This window comes from Rhinolophus ferrumequinum, chromosome 3, assembly GCF_004115265.2.
Source record: "Rhinolophus ferrumequinum isolate MPI-CBG mRhiFer1 chromosome 3, mRhiFer1_v1.p, whole genome shotgun sequence".
NCBI classification, from domain to species: Eukaryota; Metazoa; Chordata; class Mammalia; order Chiroptera; family Rhinolophidae; genus Rhinolophus; species Rhinolophus ferrumequinum.
In genome coordinates this window covers 44691294-44718831 of record NC_046286.1, presented here as the reverse complement: position 1 = coordinate 44718831, position 27538 = coordinate 44691294, and the positions used below count along the sequence as shown (strand labels likewise).

Here is a 27538-nt window from a genome sequence, read left to right as displayed (position 1 = left end):
CCAATTTAAGCCTTTTTGCCAAGACAGCTGACAGTTACTCCAAAGAGCTTGTGCTTCTCTTTTCATTGATATATACAGGTAACTCTTACTGCGTTAACTTGGAAACTGAGTACATTTGAATAACAAGGAATTACTTGTACAGGTATCGTATTAGGATCTTTATGTAAAACTAGTTAAACCACAATTTGAAATGGAGTTTCTTAAACCATTTCCTTCATGTGTCTGCATATTGGTAAAGTATATTTTGTGTGACTTGTTTTGGGTAACGTGAGTAGGATGTGATGTGCTATCAGTACAGCTGTCCTCCTCTGCCAGCATTTCCATTTGGGTCTGCTATAATTTATTTTAAATGTTGCTACTAGAAGTTTTCTAAATACCGACGACAATCTATTTTTATGCATAGAGAAGCAAATTAGCATGAACTAAAGCTTCTCTAGTTGAATAAACATAGTTTTATATTAGTATGGTATACCTTCTTAGTCCTAAAAAGAGACTCATCCATGCAGTCTCAATTTCAAGTGAGTTAGCTTCCAGAATGCTAACTTTCTACTTACAGTATCATTAAGATTTCCTTAGCGCAGACCAGCCATAGAATAAAAGTGTACAATTGGGGCATGTTTTCATGTCCAATATCCTTTTCCACTTTTTTGGAGAAACATTACTCTTCCCAGATCTACTGTAGCCTCCTCAGTATTAGAATCTTGAGTGAAATGACAGGACAGTGATGGTTAGAACCAAGTCTTTCCAAAAGCAGATCCCCGAAAAGACGGTTCATTAATCCCCACAACCTACAGACCTATAGCCTTGATTACCGTCCTTGTTATAAGCTCTTTTTCATTTTTTATTTTTTTTGGCTTAATGCTAGCTGGACCTATTTGCAACCAAAATACCCTAACTGATATAATTCCAACATAGAGAAAATTAAAAATGTAATGTTTGGGGGTTTTTGTTTGTTTTTTACATATCTTAATGGTCATATCGACAATACAAAAAGTGATCTAATAGATTTCATATAAATAGTTTATTGCTGAATTTCCCCATTAACATTATAGAAATGTTTTTTAAAAACAGAAATTTCACAAATTGAGAGCCCCACAGTTAAACATACCTTATTAAAAAAAGTACAAAAGTGACATTAGAAATATTTTTTGAAGAAAAGTGTATCATCTAACAGCAAAGCAATACGAATCCAGACAATGAATGGCACAAATACAGCACTTAGAGTACTCAGTCACCACCCAGAACTCATCGTCTGAGTTATGAAATAGATTCAGTTTGAGAAGTTACACATTCAGTTTATTTCTGACTAGCCTGTCTTGTTTTTGCCTCTCTTTTGTAAGAAAAGAGCTAGGTCTTTACTGCTGCTGGGACAAAATATTGTACATGAACTGGAGAACAAGGAGGATTGTCCTTCTCCCCTGGTACCTGAACAAGAGAACAGTTAGTACAGAAATGGCTTTGGCACTTTAACCTTTAACATTGTCCCAAACCTCATTACTTGAATATTATAGCCTCACAAGATTTTTTAACACCATATCATCTCCAAGCTTTTTATATACATTATATATACAGTAATAAAATTCCTTCATTCTAAAACAAAATGGGTTGACCCCAAACAGGTCACATTAAATCTTTATAGCAATTCACTCAGGTAGCTTTCCTCTTAATTCTTATGCCACACAGTTAATTTGTTGGTTTTGTTTGTTTAAGCTACCTTCTGGTTTTACTTAAGGCTCTAGTTTAATGCAAATGGTTTAATCTTAGTAGAAATCTCTTTTGAGGCTGAAATCACACACCACTGGGTCTCTCTTTTGAAGCTGTTTCTCCTTGTTGGATGGATGTAGTGTCTTGTCTGGGCAATCCATAGAAATATATAGAAACACATACAAGAAGAGTACCCAGAGCAAAGGTGAGTGCTGAAAAGAAAACAAAATAAGCGTAATCTGTATTTGTGTCCTTAAAACTAAATAATTGATTAATTTAAAAATTTTGAAAACTTTCAATTGGGCATTTACACCATTCTTCTATTTGCATTTATGACAACGCCAATTTTAAAATGAAATGTAATATGAAAAGTAAGTAAATCTGTGTGTTCAATTTTTATGATGGTATGGTTTAGAAAAATCATCAATTCTAGCCAGAAAAAAAAAAGGTAAAATCAAGGGAGTGACAATCACTAGCTACATACTTTTTAAGAACACTATATACTTTTTAAGTCCAGTGTCCTGGACCACTGACAAAGAACATACTAACTTCCCTACATGCTGATTAAAAGAAAAAGCAGCGGAATGTGGCTTTCCATGACACTAGTAACCTGTGAAAATTTAGAGCAAAAGTAGTTGAGCAAAATTCAGAGTTAGGTGACCAATGGTTCAAACCACTGATGATACCTAAATAGAAGAGCTGGTGATTTACTAAGTAAAATTCCATTTTCTGCTAGCCTTGTCTTTTTTATCTTAATCCTGAAAATAAGGACAAAAACTGAATTATAACTTGTCCAAATGACCAGTCACTTTATAAATAAGTACTTACGTCAAAACTGTATATTCCATTCAAAACTGAACCATATTCTATATAGAATAAAATGGCCTAGTCTTAGTAGCTTTAAAAATGGCATGCAGAGAAATGACATCAAGCTATGATTTTTAGTTCACCTCTAACCAGGAAAGACTAGCTTTGCCTTCAAAAAAGGGGAAAAGGGTAAATTAAGCCTAAATGTTAACTGGAATATTGCTAATTCATTTCCTTGACCATCAGAAAGACAGAACAAAAGAATTTTACACTGTTCTCATATGTTCCTTAGGAGCAAAGTCTTAAGGATTTGTTGAGTATAAGGATGGATCAGAACTAGAATTAAAAGTTCACCCATGGATCAGAACTAGAATTAAAAGTTCACCCAAATCAGACAAGAAAAATATCCTAAAGGAGGATTATAAATACCTGATACTGAAATGGTAAGTGGTTGGCTTTATCCAGAATACTTACTACATACCAGGCACTGTGCTAAGCACTTTATCTGAAACAACCCTAGGAGATAGGTATCATCATTCCCATTTTACAGATTAAGAAACTGAGACAGGTTAGTAACTTCCCCAAGGTTGCACAGCTAATAAATGGTATAGGCAAGATTTGAGCCATATTATAAAATGTTTTTTTTAAGATTTCTACAGGGTTGGTATTCCTCCATTTGCATTTCTAACAAGAGTCAATTTTAAAATGAAATATAAACATAGGCCAGGTCTGTTACTTTTACTCACTATAGATATTTGACAAATTTTCCTCATGCGTTAATATATGGCACAATTGATCAGTAAATAATAGGGTTATTACAGCATAAAAGCACCATGAAAAGTTAACATTTCTGTTTAAATAATTCAGAAGCCAACTTAATGCTGGATGTGAGTCAGGGAAAATTATATTAAAAGGACTAGTATAGTGGCAATGCCAAAATGCCCTCTACAGTAATGAATTTTGTATTAATTATTTACTAAATGAAACAAAGATCTTTATAAAAGAAAATTTATATTTGAATTGTAACTTCAAAACCAGTTTGAACCCAAGTCCAAAACAGGAAGGTACAAACTAAGGGGGAAATGAAAGAACTTTTCTGTTATTTTCCCAAAATAAAAAGCGTAGTTTATTCTAATTCTATTGCTGAAAGTAATCATTTCCTAAAGTCCTTGTATTTATTGCCTCGTGTACCTCATCCTACTATATTCACCCTGAAGCACTTCAGTTGCCTTATATCTATCTAACACCTGGGGAACAGGGAAGCCTTGACTGCAAAAAGAAAAAAAAAACTCTTTCTAGTTAACTGAGCAGCCACTTCTCTTAGGCACAGAAGAGCACCTCTCAGCTTAAGCTCTTGGACCATTTAAACAACCTAAGTACTGTTGACCCACATGATACACAACTGTGAACTGCTGCACTTACAGAATAAGTTACAACAAAACTAGGGATTTCTGTAAACACTATGACCAACGCCACAGTTAATAAAAGATGAATCAAGGAAGTAAGAAGCTTTTCCATGTTAACGTAAAAGTACAAACTAACACATACTTATCTGTAATCCAAAGAGCATCACTGAAGCAATGGTAGAGAGGACAATGGCAGCAGCTGCAGAAAAGCCTTTCATGATGTTGTCTGTATACTTGACCACAACAGAGGTGTAGAGGCCGCCAACACTTGCAAGAACTTGTGGTTACAGAAAGAAAGAAAATCTTAACACTCAAATAAATGGAACACTCTATGATGGTGAGGCACTTTTCATCCCCAGCGATGCCACCGTAATTTACCTGGGAAAATACTATTTTCCTTAGAAGCAGTCATCTGAGAGAGTTTATACTAAAATTGAGTAGTAGTTCCCATAAAACATTGTTTTTCAGATGCCCAAAGGGCTATGTGGTTGACTGCTAAATTGTACACATTTACTGCTAACACATTAGATAACTTTTGATTGTGAAGGCAAAATTGCTTTGAGACAGCTATGCCACAAAAGTAAGTCAATAAAACCAAAATTACATTTTCAAACTGGTGTTCACAGTATCAAAGGAACAATTTCAAAATGCCACAAATGCTTAAAATGGACATCTAACTTTTCTTTAAAAAAGTCTACCCAGAACCTTTAATTCCTGGATACTTACAGATGACAAACCAGACATAATATGTGTAACCATAGAAAAATCCTTTTTCTTTAATTTCAGCTCCATCTGACAAGTAGACGCCAACTAATGTCACAACAATCCCTGATAGATACATTTGAATGTTTCTCACCCAAAGGGAAGTGTCTGAACTCTTTAAAACTTTTTCAAAGTACACTCCTGAAAAAAATTAGACATGCAGATATGAAATAAAGATATTAGAAATTAATTTAAAATGTCTTTCACTTAGAACAATAACCTGGAGATACAATATAATGATTTGGGGAACAAACACATTTTACATTAAATGCACATTTATTATGTTGGTTGTGACACATGGCATACTGAACATTACCAATTTGTATTACAGAGCACATAGAAGTAATAACAAGAGGGAACTTTCTAACCCACATTTTAAAAGACTCTTAAATTATGAACAGTTTCTGTCTTTATTATAGCAGTAAGACAGATCACAAAATCTCTGTTAATACCCATAAAAGATTTGCTTTAGTCAGCTGGAAAACTATACTATTAGAGTTAATTACCTTAATCATACCCCTATAATATCTGTCTAGTAATGAACACTTCCAACTTTGCAAAATAACCTATATAATCACCACTTGGGATTTTTTCAAAAGTAAGTAATAATCACCAAAATAAAACTTAAATAAAACTTGCTGAATGGAGCCATTTTCCTTTAAAGCAGGTTCCACAATGTCAGGAGGACCAAGAACTCCCTAAGTAGAGAAATACATTTTGTGTGCATGTGCATTTTTCTGGAGTCGAGGGTCCATAGCTTTTTTCAGATACTCCAAAAGAACACATGAATTCCCCTCCCCATAAAAAAATTGCCTAACACTGCTGTAAGTTTTATAATTAAAATGAATATGTTTAACAAGGACATTAAAGATTTTAATTATAAACACTGTTAATTAGAGACTTCGAAACTTCCACTAAAGTACTAATCCACTAAAAACTCTAATGAAAAACAAGATGGTTTTTGACAAACATGTTGGAAAGAGCCAGAGAATGGGAATAAGCATGTAATGGCTATTCCTATTTCTTGTTTTAAATTTCCTATCTGGGAAAACCACGTAACTACTGAGTGCTCAGTTACTCCAAGCACAGAAGGATATTAAACCATCCACCATTTCCTTGATGGTGTATTGAGAAGATGAACTAAATAGAATATTGGACACAAACATTAAACTGTTCAAAATAGTGCTAAAAATCAAATAGTATATTATTTTTGGGGTAATTCAATTTTGTTTCTAATTTGCTGGTTCCTAAGAATAAAAGTTTGGCATGGTGCTATCATTAAGTATATTCCCAAATTTAGATTTTCCCCTTATCAAACATCTTTTTACAAGCAGTATTTCCTTCCATATCCAGTCTACTTTCTTAGTCAAAAATAAAAATAGTCCTAACTCTTGAAATAACACAAATAAAGATAAATAATAAAGACATATAACTAATATACTCTTTATATATATACTATAATATACTATAACGAATATATTCTTTACAAAAAAGAAGTTTGTTTCTTCTGTTGGAACTATTTCTAAAACACATTTCATTTCTTCTCTTACACTTAATATTCATACATTGCCTCTTGACTGAGTGGCGGATTGCTTGTCCCGACACATGATTCCAAACTTCCTTGTTTATTTGATGTTACAGATTTTGGTTCTTAACCATCCCTTTTTGGCTGTTACTTTTACATATTAAGTTTGCTGAGGTACTCTCCACCCAGCACTTTTTTCTCCCTACTCCACGCTTTCTAATCTGTTGAAGCAGAGGAAAAACTGGAGGTTACCAGGGAAAAACAGATTCTGAGCTGGGGATTTAACACCCTAAAGCAGCAGAATCTAGCCTGAGGATAATGACAGTTCCAGGAAAATGGAAAGAGGTAGAACTTTCTGTGGCTAACTTCCTCCATTTTCAGAGGTCTTTTTTCTGTACTTTTGGGTTCTTGGCTGGACTAAGAATGGTCAAGGGTGACAAGTATATTCCTACATAACTGTGAGTATGGATAAGGACTGGGGTTTGACCTGAGTTGAATAAACACTACATTTACTAGAAAAACAGCTGACACAAAACTATAAGCAAGAAGGTAAATGTGAATAAAACTGTTATAATAAAACAAGATAAATTACATCTCTATTTAAAGTTCTTGACAACAGAATAAAATGATGCTTTTATGATTTACCTGCAAATCCTGAGCACAATACAGCAATAGCTATAGCTCCAAACCCTAACAATGGATTCTGTTCCACCTGCAATAGTAATGTTTTAAGTTAGTTTTAGTAACTAATAAACAGAATTCATCCAAGACAACAAATAGAATACAAAAGTCTGTGTTAACATTTCTACCAAAAGTATGTGCCGTATTAGACACAGCTATTCTATTGAATAAGACAAAAGGCCATCTAGAGATTAACCAAAGCACTAACGTTAAAAATGTGTCCCTCAAATCACAGCCATAGTAAATGTTTAACATGTTCCTATTTCCTGATGGCAACAGGCACCCGGGCATAGAATTTTGCATAGTCAGCCTACCTCTGCATTTGAACTTCTGTCACCACCCCACCTCAAGCCCATACAGCATTGATCACAGCAATGGTAACGGTTTTAACTGGTTGTATATATTCTGTGTCACCTACAGGATGAAGTAATGACTTTTAAGATTTCCTACTTTACTGAATTTGTATGAAGTACTAACAGCATACTTGCTAGTGCCACATATCTTGTATTACATATTAAATGAATAAAGATGAAGATGATGCACAGCTCTGGTGTTTAAATAGTGCACGGTTGGGAGAAGACTGACAGGTATATGTAACCACAATACTGTGCTAACACACGCACACACATGGGCTCCAACCTATTGTCGCAACTTATTTCCTCTTCCCTATGACCCTCAGGAGCTTTCATCAGTCTTTCCTCAGAGATAAATACACTCAGTAGTAATACTGAAACTAAAGAGTTGAGCTGCATGACTATAATAGGACAAGCACATACCTTGTTCAAAATAAATAAGGAGAGTATTACTTCATGTAAAGTACCTGAAAAAAGAAAGCTTGGTCTAAAATGTTTGCATGAAGATAAAAGGAGAAATAGAAGATATCATGGACTAGTGGTTCTCAAAGTATGGCCCCTGGACCAACAGCAGCAGTTGTTGTCCCATGGGAGCTTGTTAGAAATGAACATGGACAGGCCCACCCAGACCTACTGAATCATAAACTATGGGGATAGGGCCCAATCTGTGAAACCTCCCAGTTGATTCTGATGTACACTAAAGTATGAAATCCAATGCTGTAGACTACACTTGATAAACATGGATGCTTTCCTCATACAAACTACAAGACTGGCACAGAGATGAGGAAAAAATAATGGTGTGAAATGTCACCTATCCCAACAACTGCTAGGAAGCTCAACCTACTAAAACTGGTATCTGATAAATTCTTGGCTTGCTTTTCTGCCAGTTTAATCTCTCTACAGTTAGGAAAAACGGTGCTAAACACAGCTTCTCTGGATTTAATTCTGACTGATAAGAAACTTCTGGGTGATGAAGTGGAAGTGATGGAAACTTGAGAAAACAGCCACTATGTCATTTTAGCATGAGTAACAGCCAAGCATGGCACAGTTAAAGAGACATGGACTCCAGTCTTGAATAAATCAAAATTCAAAAAAAAAAATTTCGAGTTACAACTCCATAGCTAATAAGATGGTTCCAGAGGAATAAGAGGTTCTGAAGAATGAGATTCTGGTGAAGAGTACAAAAACAATACATAAAGAAATCAGTGTTACTAATCAAGAGCATCTTCAATGAATTCTGATTTCATAGGAACATACAAAAGGACTGCAGTACACATAACCAAAGGGAATCCAACCAGGAGTTTTAGTATCAAATTAAAAATATGCAGAGGCTTGCAAAAATACTTTAAAACATTAAAGAAGGCTTTTAAAAGTATGTTTAGCTCAGGAAGAAAAGATAATGTAATGTTAAATGGCAAGAAAAAAGACCTACCCAAATCTATTTTCCATTTTCTCTGAATATTTTTAAAATGAATAATAAGTATATTTAAAAGGAAACCAAAGTCCAAGACATCTGGTTTGCTATTATGAGAATACTTAACTAAATATAATAAATTCAAAAGTATCTTGACTAAGAACAGTAGCAAATCAAGATACTGATAACTATGAATAATAGTTATAATAATAATAGTTTGAGGGATAATGAAAAAATGGAAGTTATGGCAGAAAATTTGAATTGGCCAAATACTGTCCTCATTTTCAAAAAGGCAGAGGGAAAGAAAAGCTGCAGAAATTATAAACGGCTGCCTAGGACTTGGAAGGCAGCCCAATACACTTATCAAGAGCATAGGCTACCTAGATTCAAGCAACGTGACTGGACACGTTACCCACCACCTTTGCCTTTCAGTTTCCTCATCTGAAAATGGAAATAAAAACAATACCAGCCTCATATGGCTGTTGATGGCATAAGTGAGTTAATATACATAAAGCACTTAGAACATTACTGGTATTTAGTGCTGTATAAGCGATTGTAGCTGTTACTGTTATTATAGATTATTAGCAAAATGCTACAACAGATGACTTAAAGAACTCAGAAGTTTAATGGTCATCACTTGAAAACAGTATGGCTTATGTAAGAGTGAGACATACCAAATTTCCTTACTCAAAGGATTCCTAGTATAAGTGATGAGGGAAATTCCATAGAGATAATGTTTAGCAAGAAATCTGACAGACTTGCATAATATTTTTGTGAACGAGACAGAAATTTAGTGATAACAGTATAATTCTATTCACAGCTGAGTGAAGGCTCATACAGCAAAGTCAAGCTAGACCAACAACCAATGCCGGCTTGCCTTGAATGAGCCACCTTCCAAACATCCTCTCAGCCCAGGCAAGCCTTCAGTTTACAACAACCCTGGCCAGTATCTTGACTGCAACCAGAGACCTCAAGCCAGAACTACCTAGCTAAGGCACCCTCAAATTCCTCACCCACAAAAAGTGTGAAAGGTAGCAAATGCTTACTAAATAAGACAAAAGTCCAGCTAAAGAGAAGTCTAATGGAATAGCCACAGAAGTCTGGTCCTATCCTGTCTAAAGTTTCAGGTGACAACCCAGAAGACATATTTGTCCAATCTGTAGGAAGCATAATATTCAAAGAAAAAGCTAATAATGGATATGAACTGGAAAGACCTCAGGGCCTGAACAATGACCCAAAGCTAACAAGCTTAATAAATACAAATACATCCTGCATTTGGTTTAGAAAAAGCCCAGTGACAAGACACATTTGAGATAAACTGTATTTGTGTGAAACAGCTACATGTGTTTTTGTATAATCACTTACAGAATGCGTATTCTCCCCTCCAAAAAAAAACCTAACTAATATAACCTTAGGCTGATTTAACAAGTCTCTAGTATGCAGAATAAAGGAGGTAATGAGCAAATTACACCTCACACTGCTCAGTCAACATCTAAAGAGTTTGAGGACATACTGAGGACAGTAACAGATGAATGCATCCAGGAGAGAAATACAAGGAAGCATTGGGGCAAGAGGCAAGGATCAGGAAGTTTCTAGAAACTATATTATAAAAAGAAATTGACAGGGTTGTCTCAATGGGGAAGAACAAACTTGGACGGTGGGGATGTGACACTGCACAAAAATTCAGGATATATAGGAGTTAGCAATTTGAGTTACTCTGAAAATAACAAAGAACAATGAGAGGCAGTTACTGGAAGCTGCAGTCTGTTTAAAATGTGAAAGAACTTTCTAGAGGGATCCCAAAGTTTAACTTACTAAACTTTTCACATACATTACATATGTGAGGTAGACCTAACATCTTTTCTAATGGTGTGAGGTGTTAAAGTTCACATTTAACTTTTAATTATATATTTGCCTTACTTCCCAACAAATTATTTCTCTGCAGGTCTACAACTGAACTAAATGTGGAGTGCGTATTTAATCAGTGTTTTGAAATGTCACCGAGAATATGAGCATGCTTAAACCTCATGTGAAGACAATAAATATTAATCAAATTCATTTTCTGGGGGAAAAAGATATCTACCAGGCTAGAAAGAAAATACCTAGAAAGGATCTGAATTCCTGTTTTCACAAACTCTCCTTATATCCTCAGCTGCCCTTATACTCCTAAGAGAACTTTGTTTTTTTAGAAATTGAAGAAGAGTCTTCAATTGTAGAAGGAAACATGACTTTCAGAAAGTCATTCTCTAGACTCCCACTTCCTACTGCTCTTTAGGAAAATAAATGATTAAACCTTATAACATTTTTAAAAATCAGGTATGTACCTTAACATTTAACTCCTAAGTTATAAGTAAAAGATACTTTTTGCCCTATTTTAGTTATCACTTATCAGTAAAAACACTATTCCCATGTAATCCCTATCACAATGGCAGGATGTGCAAAAGGATAAAAAACTGTGAGTTGGGGGAGATGAAAATTAGATGGAGAAAATCTTGCCCAGTGTTTCTGAGAAAATGTCTAAAAGAGGCCTAGAGGTTCTGAATGTATACAGTGTAGTAAATGGCACAATTTTAGCCAGGGGTTAGCTATTAATTGTGTAACTTTGGACAAGTTACTTCACTTCTTTGGACTTCAATTTTTGTCATCCATAAAATGAAGGGGTGGATGACATTAATTTAAGGCACCTTCCATCTCTAACATTTTATGCATATTCCTTTCTAAAAAGGAAGACAATGGGTTACGTTATCCTTAATAATAGGGGCAAAGATTATTTTCAATCGAAGAAATACAGTCATGCTACATTTATGAATGTGACTGACGTGTCTAAGACAGAAGGACATTTCCTATTTTAGTTACAGTAAGCACTTTGCTTCTTACCATGACTTTTGTAGCTTGGGCTGGTTTCCACTGGACAAGTGTGACTCCACCACACAGCATAAAAACTGAAATCCACTGTAATTTGCTAAGTGTCCGGTTTAACATTAAAACAGTACATAAAGCAGTACAGGGAATCTTCAATTGGTAGGTCACCTAGAAACACAGCAATGAATTAATTAACTCAGTTAACATTATCTCTGACACAAATATTTCTGGTAACATTAATAGCATTATCGAGAAAAATGTTTGATAAAGTGATAAAGGGTTTATAAAAATAATTTCACCATAAAAACATTTTTAAGATTCTGAGCTTTTCATTATTTACTCCACTTACCTGATACACTGCCGCATCCAGATTGCTAAGAGCTAAGAAAGCCATGTTGTTCTGAATAGCATATACTAAAGATGGCACACTTAACTTCATCAGTTCTTTGGGACTCCCCAAGACATTTTCTCTTAAAGATGTCTTGAATCTACCGAGACTACCAGTTTCTCTTTGAAAACAAAAGAGGGAAATGAGAAGGAGTTAAGGAAGAAATTAAAGAGCATCCTTTTGATAAGATTCCTTCACACATAGACTAGCTATATTAATTTAGCAAACTTATTTTGTTTTTATAATTTTCAACTAATTTTAGATTCAAAGAAATATAACAACTACATAAAAGAAAAACAATTACAAGTTCTATTTGGGAAAATATGACAATAATTAAGTTGACTGTCATCAACCTCTGGCAAAGCTCCAGGAGTTTTTGAGTATATTAAATAATGAGATAATAGGGAAACCAAAATTGCTGATATTACCTATAAAAAATTAATTGAATCCCTGACACTTTAACTGCCATTACATCAAGTTTACCCTGATTGTTTTTTTCATTAATCAGGTTGCATATCCATTAAAAAAAGTGTTTTTAATTACAATAGATTTAAATTGCAAACAAAAGAAAAAGGTTTTGGTAGCTATGGAAGTTACTAAGGACAGGAATTGAGGGATTTAGGTCAGTATCATTTGTAAATTAGTTCAGTGCTTATAAAGTATAGTAGACATTAAATCTTTAAGCATAGTCTCATAAAACTCAAGTATGTATCTGTATAATTTTGCAGAAAATCTAAATAATGTATGAATACCAACAAAAGTAAACTATATCTATAATGTTTACTACTTGACTGAATACTGATTATGCATGCTCTTAACTATTCTTATTTTTCCTCAGGAGGAACTAGTAATCTGGCTCACATTTCGCCCATTGTAAATCAGCTTACGTATTTATTTCTCTAAAACAAAAATAAAACAATGTTTTATAATAAGCATCAACACCAAAAAAGTGCTTTATCAAAAGGGTCCTAACAGCAACTCACAATATCCTTAAAAGAATCGTAATACTTTGTTGGGGAGACAGATCTGTTTCAACTCTTAAGTTCACAATAGTCAAAATGAGCCTCTGTATTTTTGGTTAACATATTAGAATCAACAATCAATCAAAATTGAATTTTTTCATACAAAAATAATCACCTATGTTGAGGGGGAGCAGAAAGTCCATAATGTTGAATTGACTACCTCTGCTTATCCACTGTAGAACACTCCAGCCCCCAAGAAATGCTTACGTAAGAAAGGAAATTGGGCCTAGGCCACAGAAAAAAAAAGGTATCCCTCTCAAGTTGCAGATCTTCCTCTACTGCCAAATTCAACCTGCTCCATACTGCAATGGTAAATCTATATGCTGAAAAGTAATGCACAGGGCCTGGTGGGAGACTACAAACTCTATCCAGAAGAGGGAAAGATTACCAAAAAGATCATTTATTCTTTCCTTAATCCACTGCTATGTGCAATGCCACCTTACCTTCTTACGCATTAGAAATACTCTAAGCCTTCAATGGTATCAAATGAATTTTTGGCTAACAAGAGAACAGAGTTGGTCTCTTTATCACTAGCACTCTTTGACCTGTCAGAATATGGGCTCCTTAAAGATCTAATTGCTACTGCTAATAACCACCATACCTGCAACAAAAATCAAGGTTTTTGTAGTCCCCTTTCTCCTGTTACTTCTCTCCTTATCTCTTCTCCCACACTTTCCAGCTTTCATGTAAAAAGAAGGGCCTATGAGACATCACCAGCCAATCTGAGTACTCATTTCCTTCACTGCGACAAACCAGTAGAGTACAGTGTGTTCCCTGAAGGGACTAACCTTCAGGTCTTTGGCTCTTCTATTTCCTTTTTTGTTGGATACTTAGGAGCTACCATGTTTCCCCAAAAATAAGACCAGGTCTTATATTAATTTTTGCTACAAAAGACACATTAGGGCTTGTGTTCAGGGGATGTCATGCTGAAAAATCATGCTAGGTCTTACTTTCCGGTTAGGTCTTATTTTTGGGGAAACACGATACTACTTCACTGCCAGAAGGCCTTAGTATCTTTACCTGATTCCTTCACTAATGCAGATATTAAAGAAGCTGAATTATAGCAATATTATATAATAAATAAAATATTTTGAAGTAAGTTACAAAACGTAGCAGAGGATGCTGAAAAGAACTTGTAAAAGAAACCAAAAACTCAAGAATAAAAAAAACATCGGAAAGTAGAATAAAGAGATTTAGGAAGTATAATAAAGAAGAATATGTACGAATCTTAGTACACAGAAAGTTTTAAAGGAGATAAATTATTTCAGTATTAATCAGCTTAAATCCTGCTTACATTAATATATGTATTACATATACAGCTCAGAAAGCTTGTATTTAGCTTTACTCTAACTTTTTTTTAAAGTTTAAAAAAAAAAGTAACAGTAATATATCTTCCAGGTAACACTAGTAATCATCTAGCCTTTTCTATTACTATGAAGAAGACAAAAATAAATGATCAATGCTAAATATACTACAGCCTTGCATATACTATAAAAAGTAACATAAAAACCAAAGGTCATTTTTTTATCCTTCCATTTTCCTACCCTCTTATTTTCTTGGAAATCAAATCCCAAGTATTGAGAAGCATTTATTGAAAACAATGTATTAAATTTAATTCTACAAATGACATTGCTAGATAAGAGACCATGTATAATCAAAAAGCATACACTTATTTTTATAAACATAGTATTTCCCATTAAGTTTCCTATTTGAACAATTTGCTTGATTTTTATCACTGAAATAGAATCTACGTGCAACCTTTTGTTACGTGAAGAAATCCTGAAGCTCCATGTTGATTGCAGAGAGATTCGGAGGCCGCCTCCCCCCCAAATTTCCTATCAAATGGCTGAAACCAATTCTTTCTGACCTATGTTTGGTCAAAAGTAGGCCTCATTCTTCCAGTTCCTGATCTGATGAGAACTACTAGGAGGCATAAAACCCTTGGCTATGTTACCAAGGCACTGTGCAAAATGGAACATAGCAAAAGTTACTCGTGAGCTTAAGAAATTTAAATCTTCTGTACAAATTTCTTATCTGCAAAGTTAAATACAGTTAACTCACATAAAAGACTTGGGGGGCTAGGTATAAAAATGAGTAATGAGGTCCTTTGACGACCAAAAACCCCATCATATGAAGTATATGACTTCCTTCCTTCCCATGACCATACCATTATAGATAGCATGGATACAAAGAGGCAATCAAAACGTAAACCCAGCAGGAGAAATAGAATAGAGCTGGATAATCTGTAACATTAAGTATCTGATAGCTACATTAATTATTCTAGATAATACTATAAAATAGTTAAATAATTTTCTCCAAGATTATATGGATAAGTAGTTCAAAGATTTAAGATACACTTGGTTTATCACTGAACACACCCAAAGTATATGTACATATACACAACCTGCTAGGTTTATTTAGCCTTTATAAACTATGGTGGATAGCAAACAATAAAAAGTTAACTTTGTTATAAGACAATGTGAAAATTTTCACTTCCTTTTCTTCATACCACAAATGACAGATTTAAATTAACCCAGTCAGTTTTAATAGCTGTGACAGGGTTTAGTAAAGCATATTGGTAACCAGAAATTTTCCTGTGAATTATAGTAATAATTAGTTTTATGAAAAAACAAAATATTTTAAATATTGTACTGTTTTATGTTTCAGTCAGATGATAACTTAGAAATTGGTAACTTACATTTCAAAGATTTAAAAAATCAATTTATTCACATATAGAGTTTATCCACATATACAACATACTAATCTGCTCTCTCCCCCAAAACAGGACTTAGTAATTTCCTTCTCAATTTAAAAGTGATCTGATGTAATCATACATGTACAAAACAGTGTATTTAGAAAGATAATGATTACATTTTAGTTTTCTAGTAGCAAAAAACTAGAAACAAGCCAAATGCCCATCTATAGACTAGTATATGCGTATATGATACAAAGTAACCATCCATTAATTCTTTCCCACACTCCCTTTTTTTCTTGCAGTTCCAACTTCTAATTAAAATGTGTATAATTTTGCATTCCAAAAATTACTAAAAATTATAAGTAAAAATCAACAAGCATAGGAAAACCCAAATTATAAACAAACCAAGAAACCTGTCAGTTTTTCATATTAATTACAAAACTACACTGAAACAGAAAATTAACCCAAGTATTCTAAAATATAGTCTTTTTACTATATGCTCTAAAAGTAAAAAAGAAACTATTTATAAATACTGGACTTTATAGTTAATAGGTTTGCTTTTTCACAGCTGTATGCTAGAAATTCTAAATCCACTATGTATTATATCTTGAGGATAATGGGAGCCAGACTTATCACCACTGAAGAAGGGAACAAATACGGAAAAGGGGAAGGTTATAATCAACTCTGCGGTGCTGGATCAGAATTATAGGTATCAAAATATATATAACTCATAGTTACAAAGAAACATATGTAACTAAAGAAATAGACAGGTGTCTATACCAGGAGTGCCAAAAAAACGTATACAAGTGGACACTTTGGTCAATGTTGCTCAAGCAGTAGTTTGCTGTAATCAGAAGAGCCTGGACGCTGATGGTAACCACTTTGAACACCTCTTGTAATTGCAGAAGTCAAACATGACTTGTATTCATCTTTTGTTATCGGTATATATTATTACAATTTTAATAGTTTTTTCCTTTCTTAAAATGTGTATTCATTTTTTTGTGTGTGGCATCCTTTGTATATACACATACATATATTTCCTAGTGCTGTCTGCTGAAAGGGCCTAGAAGCAATGGCACCCCAGTAGCAATAGGCAAACCTAGTGTCTAGATTCTGGTTTCTAAATACCATTCTGATTAAAAAAAGAACAAAGCTTCCTGAAGAAATGTGTAATTTCGGGGTTGGGGCAGGGAAAGTACAAGATAAGCCTTGAACATCTTCCTCTGCTAAAAAGAAACTGCTCAAAGATTGATGAAAACATACACAGAGGGTGCCAAAAAAAATGTATACACATATATCATCTTAAAAAGATGATATCTTAAAATGTGTATACATTTTTTTGGCACTCCCAGTATATAGAGAAAGAAAGACAAAAAGAAAAAGAAGTAGGATGAAGCTTGAAGACGATACCACTGTCTAAATCTGGGGCAACTGGAGCATCAAAATAAAGAATGATAATGGACTCAGGCCCATACAAGAAAATAATCTATGAATCTATGCTAGGGGAGGGCTTCAAAATAAAGAATGATAATGGACTCAGGCCCATACAAGAAAATAATCTTTGAATCTATGCTAGGGGAGGGCTTCTTACAGTAGAATGCCAACTAATAAATGTACAAGGAAAGATGGAATTAGGAAATTACCATTTGGAAACATCAATGGACAATAAAACCAGTGAGTGAAAGTGTGATGAGAAACAGGACATATACCTAGTCTTAAAGTGTCTCTCCACAAGATCCTCATTAATTACAAGAGAAAATTGGTAACTTTATATGGAGAAACCTAGCAGGCACTACCTTAATCAAGAAATCAAAGTTAAATCAGCAGTAATGGGGCAAATAGATAATATGTATCTCATGATATGCTACACTAAGAGACGTCATTTCTATGATAATCCATTAACATAAATTGGGGGACATCATACAAAATAAATGAACTATGCTCTGCGACAATGTCAAAGACATGAAAAAAAGGAGGAACTTTCCAACTTAAAGGAAGCTACAGATATGACAAATAGATGTAAAGTGTCATTATTTTACTATTAAAGCACATTAGTAGGCAATTGACAAAGTTATCTAAGGTCTGTGAATTAGATTAATAGTATTATATCAGTACTGATGTTTCAATGTTGACATTTTGTGATTATATAAGAGAATGTCCTGTTTTTAGGAGATATGCACTAAAGAATTTAGGGACAAAGGGGCATCTTATGTAAAACTTACTCTCAAACAGTTCAGGAAAACATTATACACACACACATACAAATACATACACTGAAAGAATACGATATGGTAAAGTATTAACATTTGGAAATAAAAATTTTAAATAAGAAAAAATAAATGACAAAATTTCACTGAGCTAACAGTGCTACTAAGTGCTTATTTTTGTCCTAGCTAATCAAAAAACTGCTTAATCATTCCATTGTTCTGAAAGGTTCGTAATTTAAAAATTAGAGCTCAAGGACCTTGTCTTCTAATCCTACCCTATCACTGCCAATACTGTAAATAAGTCCAGTAGAGCACCTCCATTAGGATCGGAGGGCTTTCTCGCTGAGGAAGTTACATTTAAAGCTAGACCTGAAGATTGACTAGAAGTTAGGCAAGAAGAGCAGAGCACAAGGCGAAGAGAAGAGTGTGTTTGAAGTCCCTAAGGCAGAAAAATCCTGGATTTTGACAGAATCACCACCAATTAGTGTGTCTGAGGATTGTGAGGGGAGAGGTCCCAAGATGAAGGAGGAGAGTTCAGCAGGGTATCAAGAGGCATCCTGTGGGCCTGAGGAGGAGTTTGAATTTATCTCAAGTGCATTAGGAAATCACTGAATGGTTTAAATCAGGGGCTTAGGGACTTCAAACACACTCTTCTCTTTGCCTTTTGCTCTGCTCTTCTTGCCTAACTTCTATTCAATCTTCAGGTCTAGGTTTAAATGTAACTTCCTCAGAGAGGAAGCCCTCCGATCCAAATGGAGGCGCTCTACTGTACTTATTTTCAGAATCCTCTACTTATCCTTTAAACCACCAATTTATTATTTATTTGCTTAATATCTGGTTCTCCACTAGACTATAAATTCCATGAGGACAGAACCGTTCCTATTTAGTCTGTAACTATATTTCTTACATCTGGAACACTGTTGAGCACATAACTGGGGCTTGATGAATGAATGAATGAATGAATGAATGAATGAATGAATGAATGAACCTATCCCATTATATCTTTTTAACAATATACTGAAATAGACATCACATGAGTATATGCTAAAAATGTTTAGAGGGAGGGAAACACAGATTATTTGCATGTGGCAGTGATATGTTTTTCTGTAAGCGAACATTAATTATAAGCAAGACACTAAGAATTTGAAAAAATTTCCAGAGTCTCTGCCCCTATTTCTACATAGTATAAAATGATGTGTACTTACTTGATCAATTAGCCAAGGTTAAACATATTACTGAGCAAAGAGCATTACTATAGAGACCATACTAAATAAACAAACTGCTAAATTGGGTGGTCTATAATGATGTTAAGCTCTGCATAATTCAGATAAAATTAAAGTTCTGGAATAATATTTGTATCAACTCTATAAAGTAATTATCATAAGGCAAAGAGTAGAAAGAAGAAGCTTTTACTATCTTTAATAGTTTTTTCTATTTAAATAGTTCGTTTTTTCTCTTTTTCTGTCATTCTCCAAAAATTTCAAACTAAAATTTAGTAATATGCTATCTAATTTTTACATTAACTTTATTTTCCTAGGAATATGGGGAAATGCATTATGTTAATCATCAAGATCTAAGTTTTTCTTACTTTTTTTCTCTGAAGAGATGGTTCTTCAAGCTCTAAACCTTTAGTTATTTCTAATATAATTCTTTCATTCTCCCACAATATCCTGAATTGTCATCCTTTCTCTCAGATGATAAAAGTATTGCTTCTACTATGAAAATAAAGAAAAAAACTCAAATCTCATGTTTTTAGCGTAATAGAAAGAATTAGTTTAACATTATGCAGTAAAGAATGTTCAAACAAATATAAATTCAAAAATATGAAATCAATTCTAGTTTCCTCTGTGTATAACAAATCAACTCATGACATTTTCAACTCATAAATATTTTCTGATATTTAGAAGTTTCTCCATCACAGCAAATAAAGCATTGACATCCAACCTGTGTTTTTTGACAAACTATATAATATCCTATTGCCTTTGATCCACTTACTTTTTAAAATTACCAATTTTAATATGTGTACAAAGAAATGACAGCATGGAGAGTATCTAGAAAATCTTACTTTGTTGGCAAACTTCACATCACCAAATAGAAAAGATACATGTAAAGTTCTAGGCTATTTCATTTGCTGCAACTCTTAACTGTTCAATTCACTCTTGTTGGCTAAATCATACTCTGGCCATGTATTTCACTCATCTTTTCCCTATTTCAAACTGCTTCAGGTGAATTATTGTAAGCCAACTGTCCTCTCAAGATCTAGAACCAACTTTCAACGTGTTCACTGGGTATCTTTCCCAAAATGATAGCTGTGCTTTAGTTTCATCAAATCAATTATGTCATCACATACTGCTGAAGAAGCAATTAAAATGTTCTTCCATTTCATTGTATAGCTATCAATCTGTGACTTCATAGGTTGAAATAATCCTTCTCTTTCACTTTTATCATTCCAAGAAATTAACATTTTCAGACACCCTCTTAAAAGTAAACTATTTGTTCCAATAAATATCTTTTTGTTATGAATAACAGGTATTCAGTTTCTACCAATGTGTTTTGAATAAGTACATAATTTGCCAACATAGTTCTCCATAAAAATCATATTCACTACAAAATCCAGTATTTTCAAATCTATTACATGTTTTATAAACTTTTTTCCAGTGCTTTTTCCACTTAGAAACTCCCTATATTTTCAATGTTTTAAATGATTCTTCTTTATGGCAAATTCCTGTTAGCCACATAATGTGAAATGCCAACTACCAAAACTCTATGTTACAATTCTTTACTTTTTCCTGGTTGTCCCTGGTTTTTGTGTACTTTGGAGGTACATGTTCATAGAAGAGCCTTTTCTGTGAGTTTTTACATTATGCTGGTGACAGACACATAATTATTGATGATGATGTGGTTGATGAGGTACAGTAATTGTTTTCCCACACTGTTGTTATTTCAACACCATTATTTGACTTGTCTAGTGAATTTTTAGAAATTTTTGTGCTTTTATTTTGATATGATTTCCAAAAAAGTTTCCACAAAACAAACTACAACTGACTACATTCATAAACATTGAACAACTGAAGAATAAGAAATACTATACACCAAACAATGCAAAGCTGGAAAAACATCAAAATAGAACAAAAAATCTATACAGGTAGGTTGGCATAAGACTAGCCGAACTGCTGAGTTACACCAAAGGACTCAATGCTTTTTTGCACATTGGTTTCTAAAAATTCTTAGCAGTTCACAAAACAACTGAACCACGATTTGATCTTACAATTTAAAATAGCTGATTTCATGCTTAACAGACCTGTTTCAATCCTGAATCACACTTTTTTTCTCCATATGGAAGTTAGGGAAGAAGGAGAAGAAATGTGTTCCCCTATCCCTCTTTTTCCAACAACCCTAATTTGTCTTAAAATAAGTTAGACCTTAAGACTTGATTAATTTATTAACTCTTAAGTTGTTATATGGAAGCTGTTCTGGAGTTTTAAACATCCGAGCCTTTTGCCTTTGGAACACCATCTTTTAAAAGTACAATAAGGCCTCTCATTTATCTGACATTATCCAGAATGAAAAACCCCTAATGAAAACCAAATATCCATAAAAATAAATCTTGTTAAACAAGAAACTGAAAAGTCTTAGATTTCACCAAGAGAACAAGTTGGCTGCCACAGTATTTCTGCCTACAAGATAAATTTTAACTCAAATGTATTAAAGCTTTCCACCTTCTGGTCTCGAGTTATTTTTCTGTTCTTTTCTCCCTCCTCAAGTCATTTTTACAATATTTTTCCCCCACATCATGTGTTTGTGTTTACTGGTTTATTTTCTGTCTCTTTCACTAAACCTAAGTTCCAAGCAAGCAGAAACCATATCTACTTCATTCATAGCTCTATGTTCAGCACCTCCTATAAACCTGTCACATAGAAATCACTTAATAAATATTTGTTAAATGAAATTTAAAAGTATTTAAATGTAATCTGTTTCTATAAATGTCATCTGTTTCTACCTAAAAGCCTACACACATGCGATAACTCAGTGGTTCCCCACTTTGACCAGCTCACATCTGAAACCTGTATGAAGTCTCACCTGCCCACATGATCCAGACGGGTCCTCATCTCAGAAATCTTTCCCTAAGTAACTTCCTACAGGATTTTATTTAATTCTAACAACCCTATATTATTTTCTCCAATTAAAAAATGATGAAACTAAAACTTAGAGACGTTAAGAAATGTATGTAAAGTCATAATCCCCGTGAGTCTAGGATTAAAATTACGTCTGTCTCACTCCAAAGCCTTATTCTTGACCCTCTCTTATATTGCATTCTTAGCTAAAACGATTCTCATGCGATGTTGCAGATTCAAAGCCCAGTGCTACCACATATTAATAGTGTAACACTGAGGAACCTCAGGGGCTGTACAGGTAAAATAGGGGTAATTATAGCACTTACCTTAAGAATGAATAAAGATTAAATGAGATAATGAACAGCACATAACATAATGCCTAGCACTTAACACAGAAAACATTTAAGAGATGTTAACTATTATTATCATTATATTCCTTTAAAACAGATATCAGCAAATTTTTTCTGTAAGGGCCAAATGGTAAACGGTTTAGGCTTTGTGAGCCATACAGTTTCTGTTGCAACAAAAACAAGTAGCAAACTGAACTTAGCCCACTGGCCACAGTTTGCCAACTCTGCTTTAGAGCAGGTTCTTCAAACTCAGTGAAGAAATTTGGGTCTGGATACTTGTGATGGGGGGCTGTCCAATGCAGTGTAGGATGTTTAGCAGCATTCCGGGTCCCTACCCACCAGATGCCAGCAGCATCCCCCTAGTTGGGACAACCAAAAATATCTCCTGGGGGGCAAAATCACCCTGAGTTGAGAAACACGCTCTAGAGCAATCAAACATATAAAGATGTAGCTTGAATTTTCTAATAAAGACAATACCTTAAGTGGAAAAATAAATTAACATACTAAAAAGTATACTCACTTAGCTAAAATTCCCACACTTAGCAATAACTTTATAACTTCTGTGATACACACGGCTGTGGTTGAAAAGTAGAGTTCTTTATCTGATGTCCTTGTGTATCTTAAAGCTATGGTATAAGCTGCTGCCACCAGGGTCATCACTGTCAAGCAATATAACTTGAATATTAAACTGACATTTTCTGGAAAATATGTGCAACAAAGATATTATTTAGTAGACAATATCAATGCATATAAAAGTTAATCAAATTATACCTCAAAATGCTTTTCAAGCACAAAATACTTTTTAAAACCCATGATATTTAAATTCTTTTTCACAGCAATACTTTCCAATGACATGAACATAAACAAACGTGTACACAAAACACAGCTGACTTTGAATATCAACCGGTTAGGCATTCATTTTGTTCCTGGAGAATGCCTCAATTACCAGATAACGTGGCATATTGACTCTAGATTTGGATGTTAGAAATTACATATTTTATATATCTTTATAACTCAAACTTATGAAAGCAAAGCATAACAGATGAAAACAATTACATCAATGTATATTCTAAATTTAAAGAAAGCAGAAAGGAATAATTGATAAAAGTGGAGCTTAATGTAAAACTTTATAATACAGAAAATCTTTTCATAACACAAAAAAGGGTATTAAGAATGAAACTATAAAACTTGAAATGCAAGACATGCATACAATTATAAACATTCAATGAAGAACTGCTTGCAAATATATCTGAGCAGCAGCCATCACTCAGGCATCAGGGCAGTTTCAATAAAACCGCAGGTACTGGGGTACCAGGTCTCCCTCAAACTTCCTCACTCCCAACCCTGCTCTGATACTGTCATCACCCAAAGCTCAAACTATTTCTCCTTTCTTTACCCATCTCCCACCTCTCATCCTTAACGTTTCAAATCCTCAGGCTCAGGTTACACAAGGATCAGCAAAATTTTTCTGTAAAGGGCAAACAGTAAATACTTTAGGCTTTACAGGCCATAAGGCAAAATCAAGAATGTCAGTAGGTACTTAGGTAACAATATAGGAAACAAACTTTTGGACAAAAAAATATAATAATTGAGTACAATGCTTTACAATATAGGTGTACTACTGAGAACAATGGAATTATTTTGGGGGGTAATATTTTACTTCATTGGTCTTCAGAGTTAGTGTTCCATCAAATTAATTGCAAACGTTCATCTGTAAAACCCACTCTTAGCTCATGGGCCATCCACAAACAAGTGACAGGCTAGATTTGGCCACTGGGCCATACTATGACGATCCAGGTTAAGACTCAGAGGGACACAGGGTGACTGGGCTGCGACTGTAACTATAATATGCACTAAATATGCTTTTGTTCACAGCTTTGGGAGCCTAACCACAATTCAAAGATGACTTTCACAGGGAAATAAAATAGGAGTTTCAAACACAATATCTTTAGGTACGTAAGGCAGGAACTTACAAGGTTACAGGTTCTTCGATGTAAGTATGTTCCAGGGAGAATTAAAGAATTATCTGTAAATTGTAGGCAAATTTTTAAATTACATCAGGTCTTGACTAAAAAGTAATATGGTAGAACCTAAGAAATAGAGCTTATATATGCCTAAACTTTCTTTCCAAAATATCTGAGGAGCCAAAAAGCAATGTTTATGTAAAAGGAAGTGAAGATCACTACAATACTTCCTTTGTTCTGAAACTTTCCTACATAAGGAAAAAAATGTATGACTTCAAAAGTTAACAGCAATAACCATTTATTACTCAATAAAAGAGAAAGCACTTCCCATCTTCTAGATCAAGAGTGAGAAAACCACATCTCATCTCTCATTTTTATACAGCCTACAAGCTCAAAATAGTTTTACATTTTTAAACAGTTGGAAAAAATACTTTTTAAATAACCTTTTGTGACACGTAAAAATTGTATGAAATTCAAATTTCAGTGTCTATAAATAATTCGTTATTGGAACACAACCATGCTCTCTTAATTCCAAATTGTTTTTGGCTACTTTTTTGCTCTTCAATGGTAAAATGACATCCAGCCCTTTACAGAAGAAATTGCCAACCCATGTAGTAGATTCTCGGCACTTTCATAAATAAGAGAGTCAGGACTACACTAAACTAAAAACTGTTTTGGCTATTATATAGGTTCCTGATCCCAAAAACAATAGTGAATGTTTAAACACTAAACCAAATATGTATAGCCTGTAAATACAGTCTTGCTTATAATTATTATTGTCATCAACTTTGAAGGCATACCTACTTGCAGTGATTATATAGGATTTTATATTACTGAAAATAGCTGCTGATCTAACTGGAAGAGCAATCAAATAAGTTTAGATATCTGTAAAATACTATTTAAAAAAACAAATATTGTCCCCTCTAAAATATAGTAAAATATAATTGAAACAAAATAACTTCAGACTATAAATTTCTTTTGGTGTGAATAGTGTGAAATACTATTTTAAAAACTCTTTAAAAATACTTAATGATTTTAAGCATTACTTTCTCTAAATTCAGCTTAACATTAGATCAAAATTGTTCATTCCATTCACAAATCCTCCAGTATGAAATTTCAACTATCAGAAATCTCAATTTTCTCAGTGTATTATCAAAAATCTGTATCATGTATACACTGCAAATTTTGCTTCACATCAGTTCCCAAGGCCGGTACCTATAAAGCTAGCCCATAACTCAAATGCATTGTTGAGGTGACACACTGGCACCTTAACGTCTGCACTGTTTTCTGCTTCCACAAAGTTCCCATTAGCTCCCACTCATTATTTGTTTCTGTGTGGAAAATGCCCCCCAAAAGAAATTGATAGTCTGAAGTTATTTATTTTGTTTCAGTTTTATTTTACTATATTTTAGAGGGGACGATATTTGTAATACCTGAAAACTTGGAAATTCAGTAAGTTCCAGATAAATCCTTTGTGAATACCAGGAAGCTATGGTAACTGCATTTTTGTTAAGAGTATACATTTCTAGTTGGCATATAAGACTTCTAACATGACGAAGGCACAACAAATATGTATTAGCAACAGCCTAAACCATAAATTGTTACAAGTATTTCAGATTATGACTTAATTCTTTCAATGTTTAAGTTTCGCTCATCATTTATCTTGCTGTCCCCAGTCTGTTAGTTATCAAAACAACTCTATTTTTTTTCCTTTACTTCTTGTGTTGCTACCAAAAAAAAAGCCCTTAAAGTTGGACTTCTTTGAAATGGGAGAACGCGTAAGTGAAGCCTATGATACTACAGGCAATGCCCCTGGGCAGGGCTTAAATGATAAATGCAGCCTCTCCAACCCGGAAAATAATTTGGCACCCATGCAAAAGATATTCTTTAAATATTTGCTCAACATTTATTGAGAGGTGAAGCCAAGTGCTCTATAGGGGGAAGGGGGAAGAAAGAATAGGGTGTCGCCCAGCCTCTCCTACTGGCTATACTGTTGGATCTTCCAGAAATTCAGCCTCTCCGTCCTAACTTACTTTTCCCACTCAGCAAAACAAAAGGGCTGCGGAGTTCATCAGACTCACCCTCATGAAATGGCAATTAGTCATCAAACAGTATTACCCTAATGTGCCATCCCTGCGAAGAGGAGGGTGTATCTGACCTTCCACCCAAAATATCAAAAGGTTCCCTCTAACCACACGGAACATTCTCCGTGGGAGGAACTCTGTTAACGACTGCTTTCTCCAGACGCTTCTCAGGCTCTGCACCCGGAGCATGCCCTTAAGCCTCTGAGCATCTATCCGTAGGGCAGGAGGCGCAGAAGAGACCGCAGCCGCGGTGACCCCGGCCGGGTCGGAGAACGGTCTGCCTCCCGCTGGGTGGTCAGGATGCAGCCTGGACCTGTACCCCGGCCCCTCTCCTGGTCCGCCGCAGCCCGGGCACTTCTGAATTCGGTTCCTACCCACTACCAGCTCGTCGAGGAAGGCGCGGTCTGAAGCCGCCGAACTGCCCCGCGCAGAGTCCGCCGCGGGGAAGGCAGCCGCAGTGGCAGGCTGGCTGTTCCGCGCTGCCCTGACAAGCGCCGGTGCGGACTCAGCCGGGAGCGGCTCAACACAAACTCCTGATGCCCGACGCCTAGCCTGGCTCCGGCGCACGACGAGGGCCGAGGGGGCTCGGCTGCCAACAGGTGTGGGAAAGCGCTGACATTCGCCCGCCACCACCCACCGCGGGCTCCCCTGTCCCAACGGCCCCCAGTCTCACCTCTTGTGGCAGCCATGGTTCCCCCACAACCCCGCGCGGAAAATGACGCCCGCCCCCTCCGCGCTCCCTGCGTTGGACACGGGGCACCGCCTCCTATGGTCATAGAGGTGAAACCGCTCAGCCTAGAGCGCCTTGCCCGCCCACCAACGGCCGGTCTCCGGACCAGCCAAGCACTAAGATTAGACTCGGGAATCCGAGCTAAGCCCGAAAATGGAACGACCCAAATGGAGGAGAGGACTTTACGGCCGAGTCCTTGCTAACAAGTGCGTAAAACTCTATTTTGAAGGCATCGTTCGGTAAACTACAACTCCCGGCCGGCTAAGGAAGCGGAGTCAAGGATCGGAGCGGAGCGTTGCCTCCTGGGAATCGTAGTCTTCACCAATGTGATTTGCAGGCAAGTAAGGAATTGTGGTTAGACTTAGTGATTCTTTCCTATAAAAGCTATTGTAGAAGTTGTAAAGTAACAGAAACCACTTTGGGCAACGTCGTAACTTCCAGCTCGCTTATTCCCTTCCATTGTTACCTC

General features: G+C 35.1%; 1 protein-coding gene across 2 annotated transcripts; it reads right to left on the bottom strand.

Annotated features, from left to right (window-relative positions):
• Positions 1-1009: 1009 nt before the first annotated feature.
• SLC35A1 (solute carrier family 35 member A1) lies at positions 1010-27076 on the bottom strand. Of its 2 annotated transcripts, XM_033103282.1 has the most exons (9): positions 27013-27031; positions 23699-23759; positions 22812-22989; positions 11864-12023; positions 11530-11682; positions 6850-6916; positions 4644-4820; positions 4060-4194; positions 1026-1916 (listed from the first exon to the last, which is right to left on the bottom strand). In XM_033103282.1, exons 2-9 carry the CDS (start codon positions 23703-23705, stop codon positions 1789-1791), a joined length of 1005 nt encoding a protein of 334 aa, XP_032959173.1. In that variant the 5' UTR covers positions 23706-23759; positions 27013-27031; the 3' UTR covers positions 1026-1788. The 2 variants fall into 2 exon arrangements, with proteins under 2 accessions (XP_032959172.1, XP_032959173.1); XM_033103281.1 differs by lacking the exon at positions 23699-23759 and having other exon boundaries at positions 1010-1916; positions 27013-27076.
• Between the last annotated feature and the right edge of the window lie 462 nt (positions 27077-27538).

Bases quoted from the DNA above. Each gene is read 5' to 3' on its own strand.
- SLC35A1 (XM_033103281.1), bottom strand. The intron at 11,683-11,863 runs GTAAGTGGAGTA...CTGTGTTTCTAG, and splicing joins TGGATGCGGCAGTGTATCAG to GTGACCTACCAATTGAAGAT. The intron at 4,195-4,643 runs GTAAGTATCCAG...TGTAACCACAAG, and splicing joins TTATGTCTGGTTTGTCATCT to TTCTTGCAAGTGTTGGCGGC.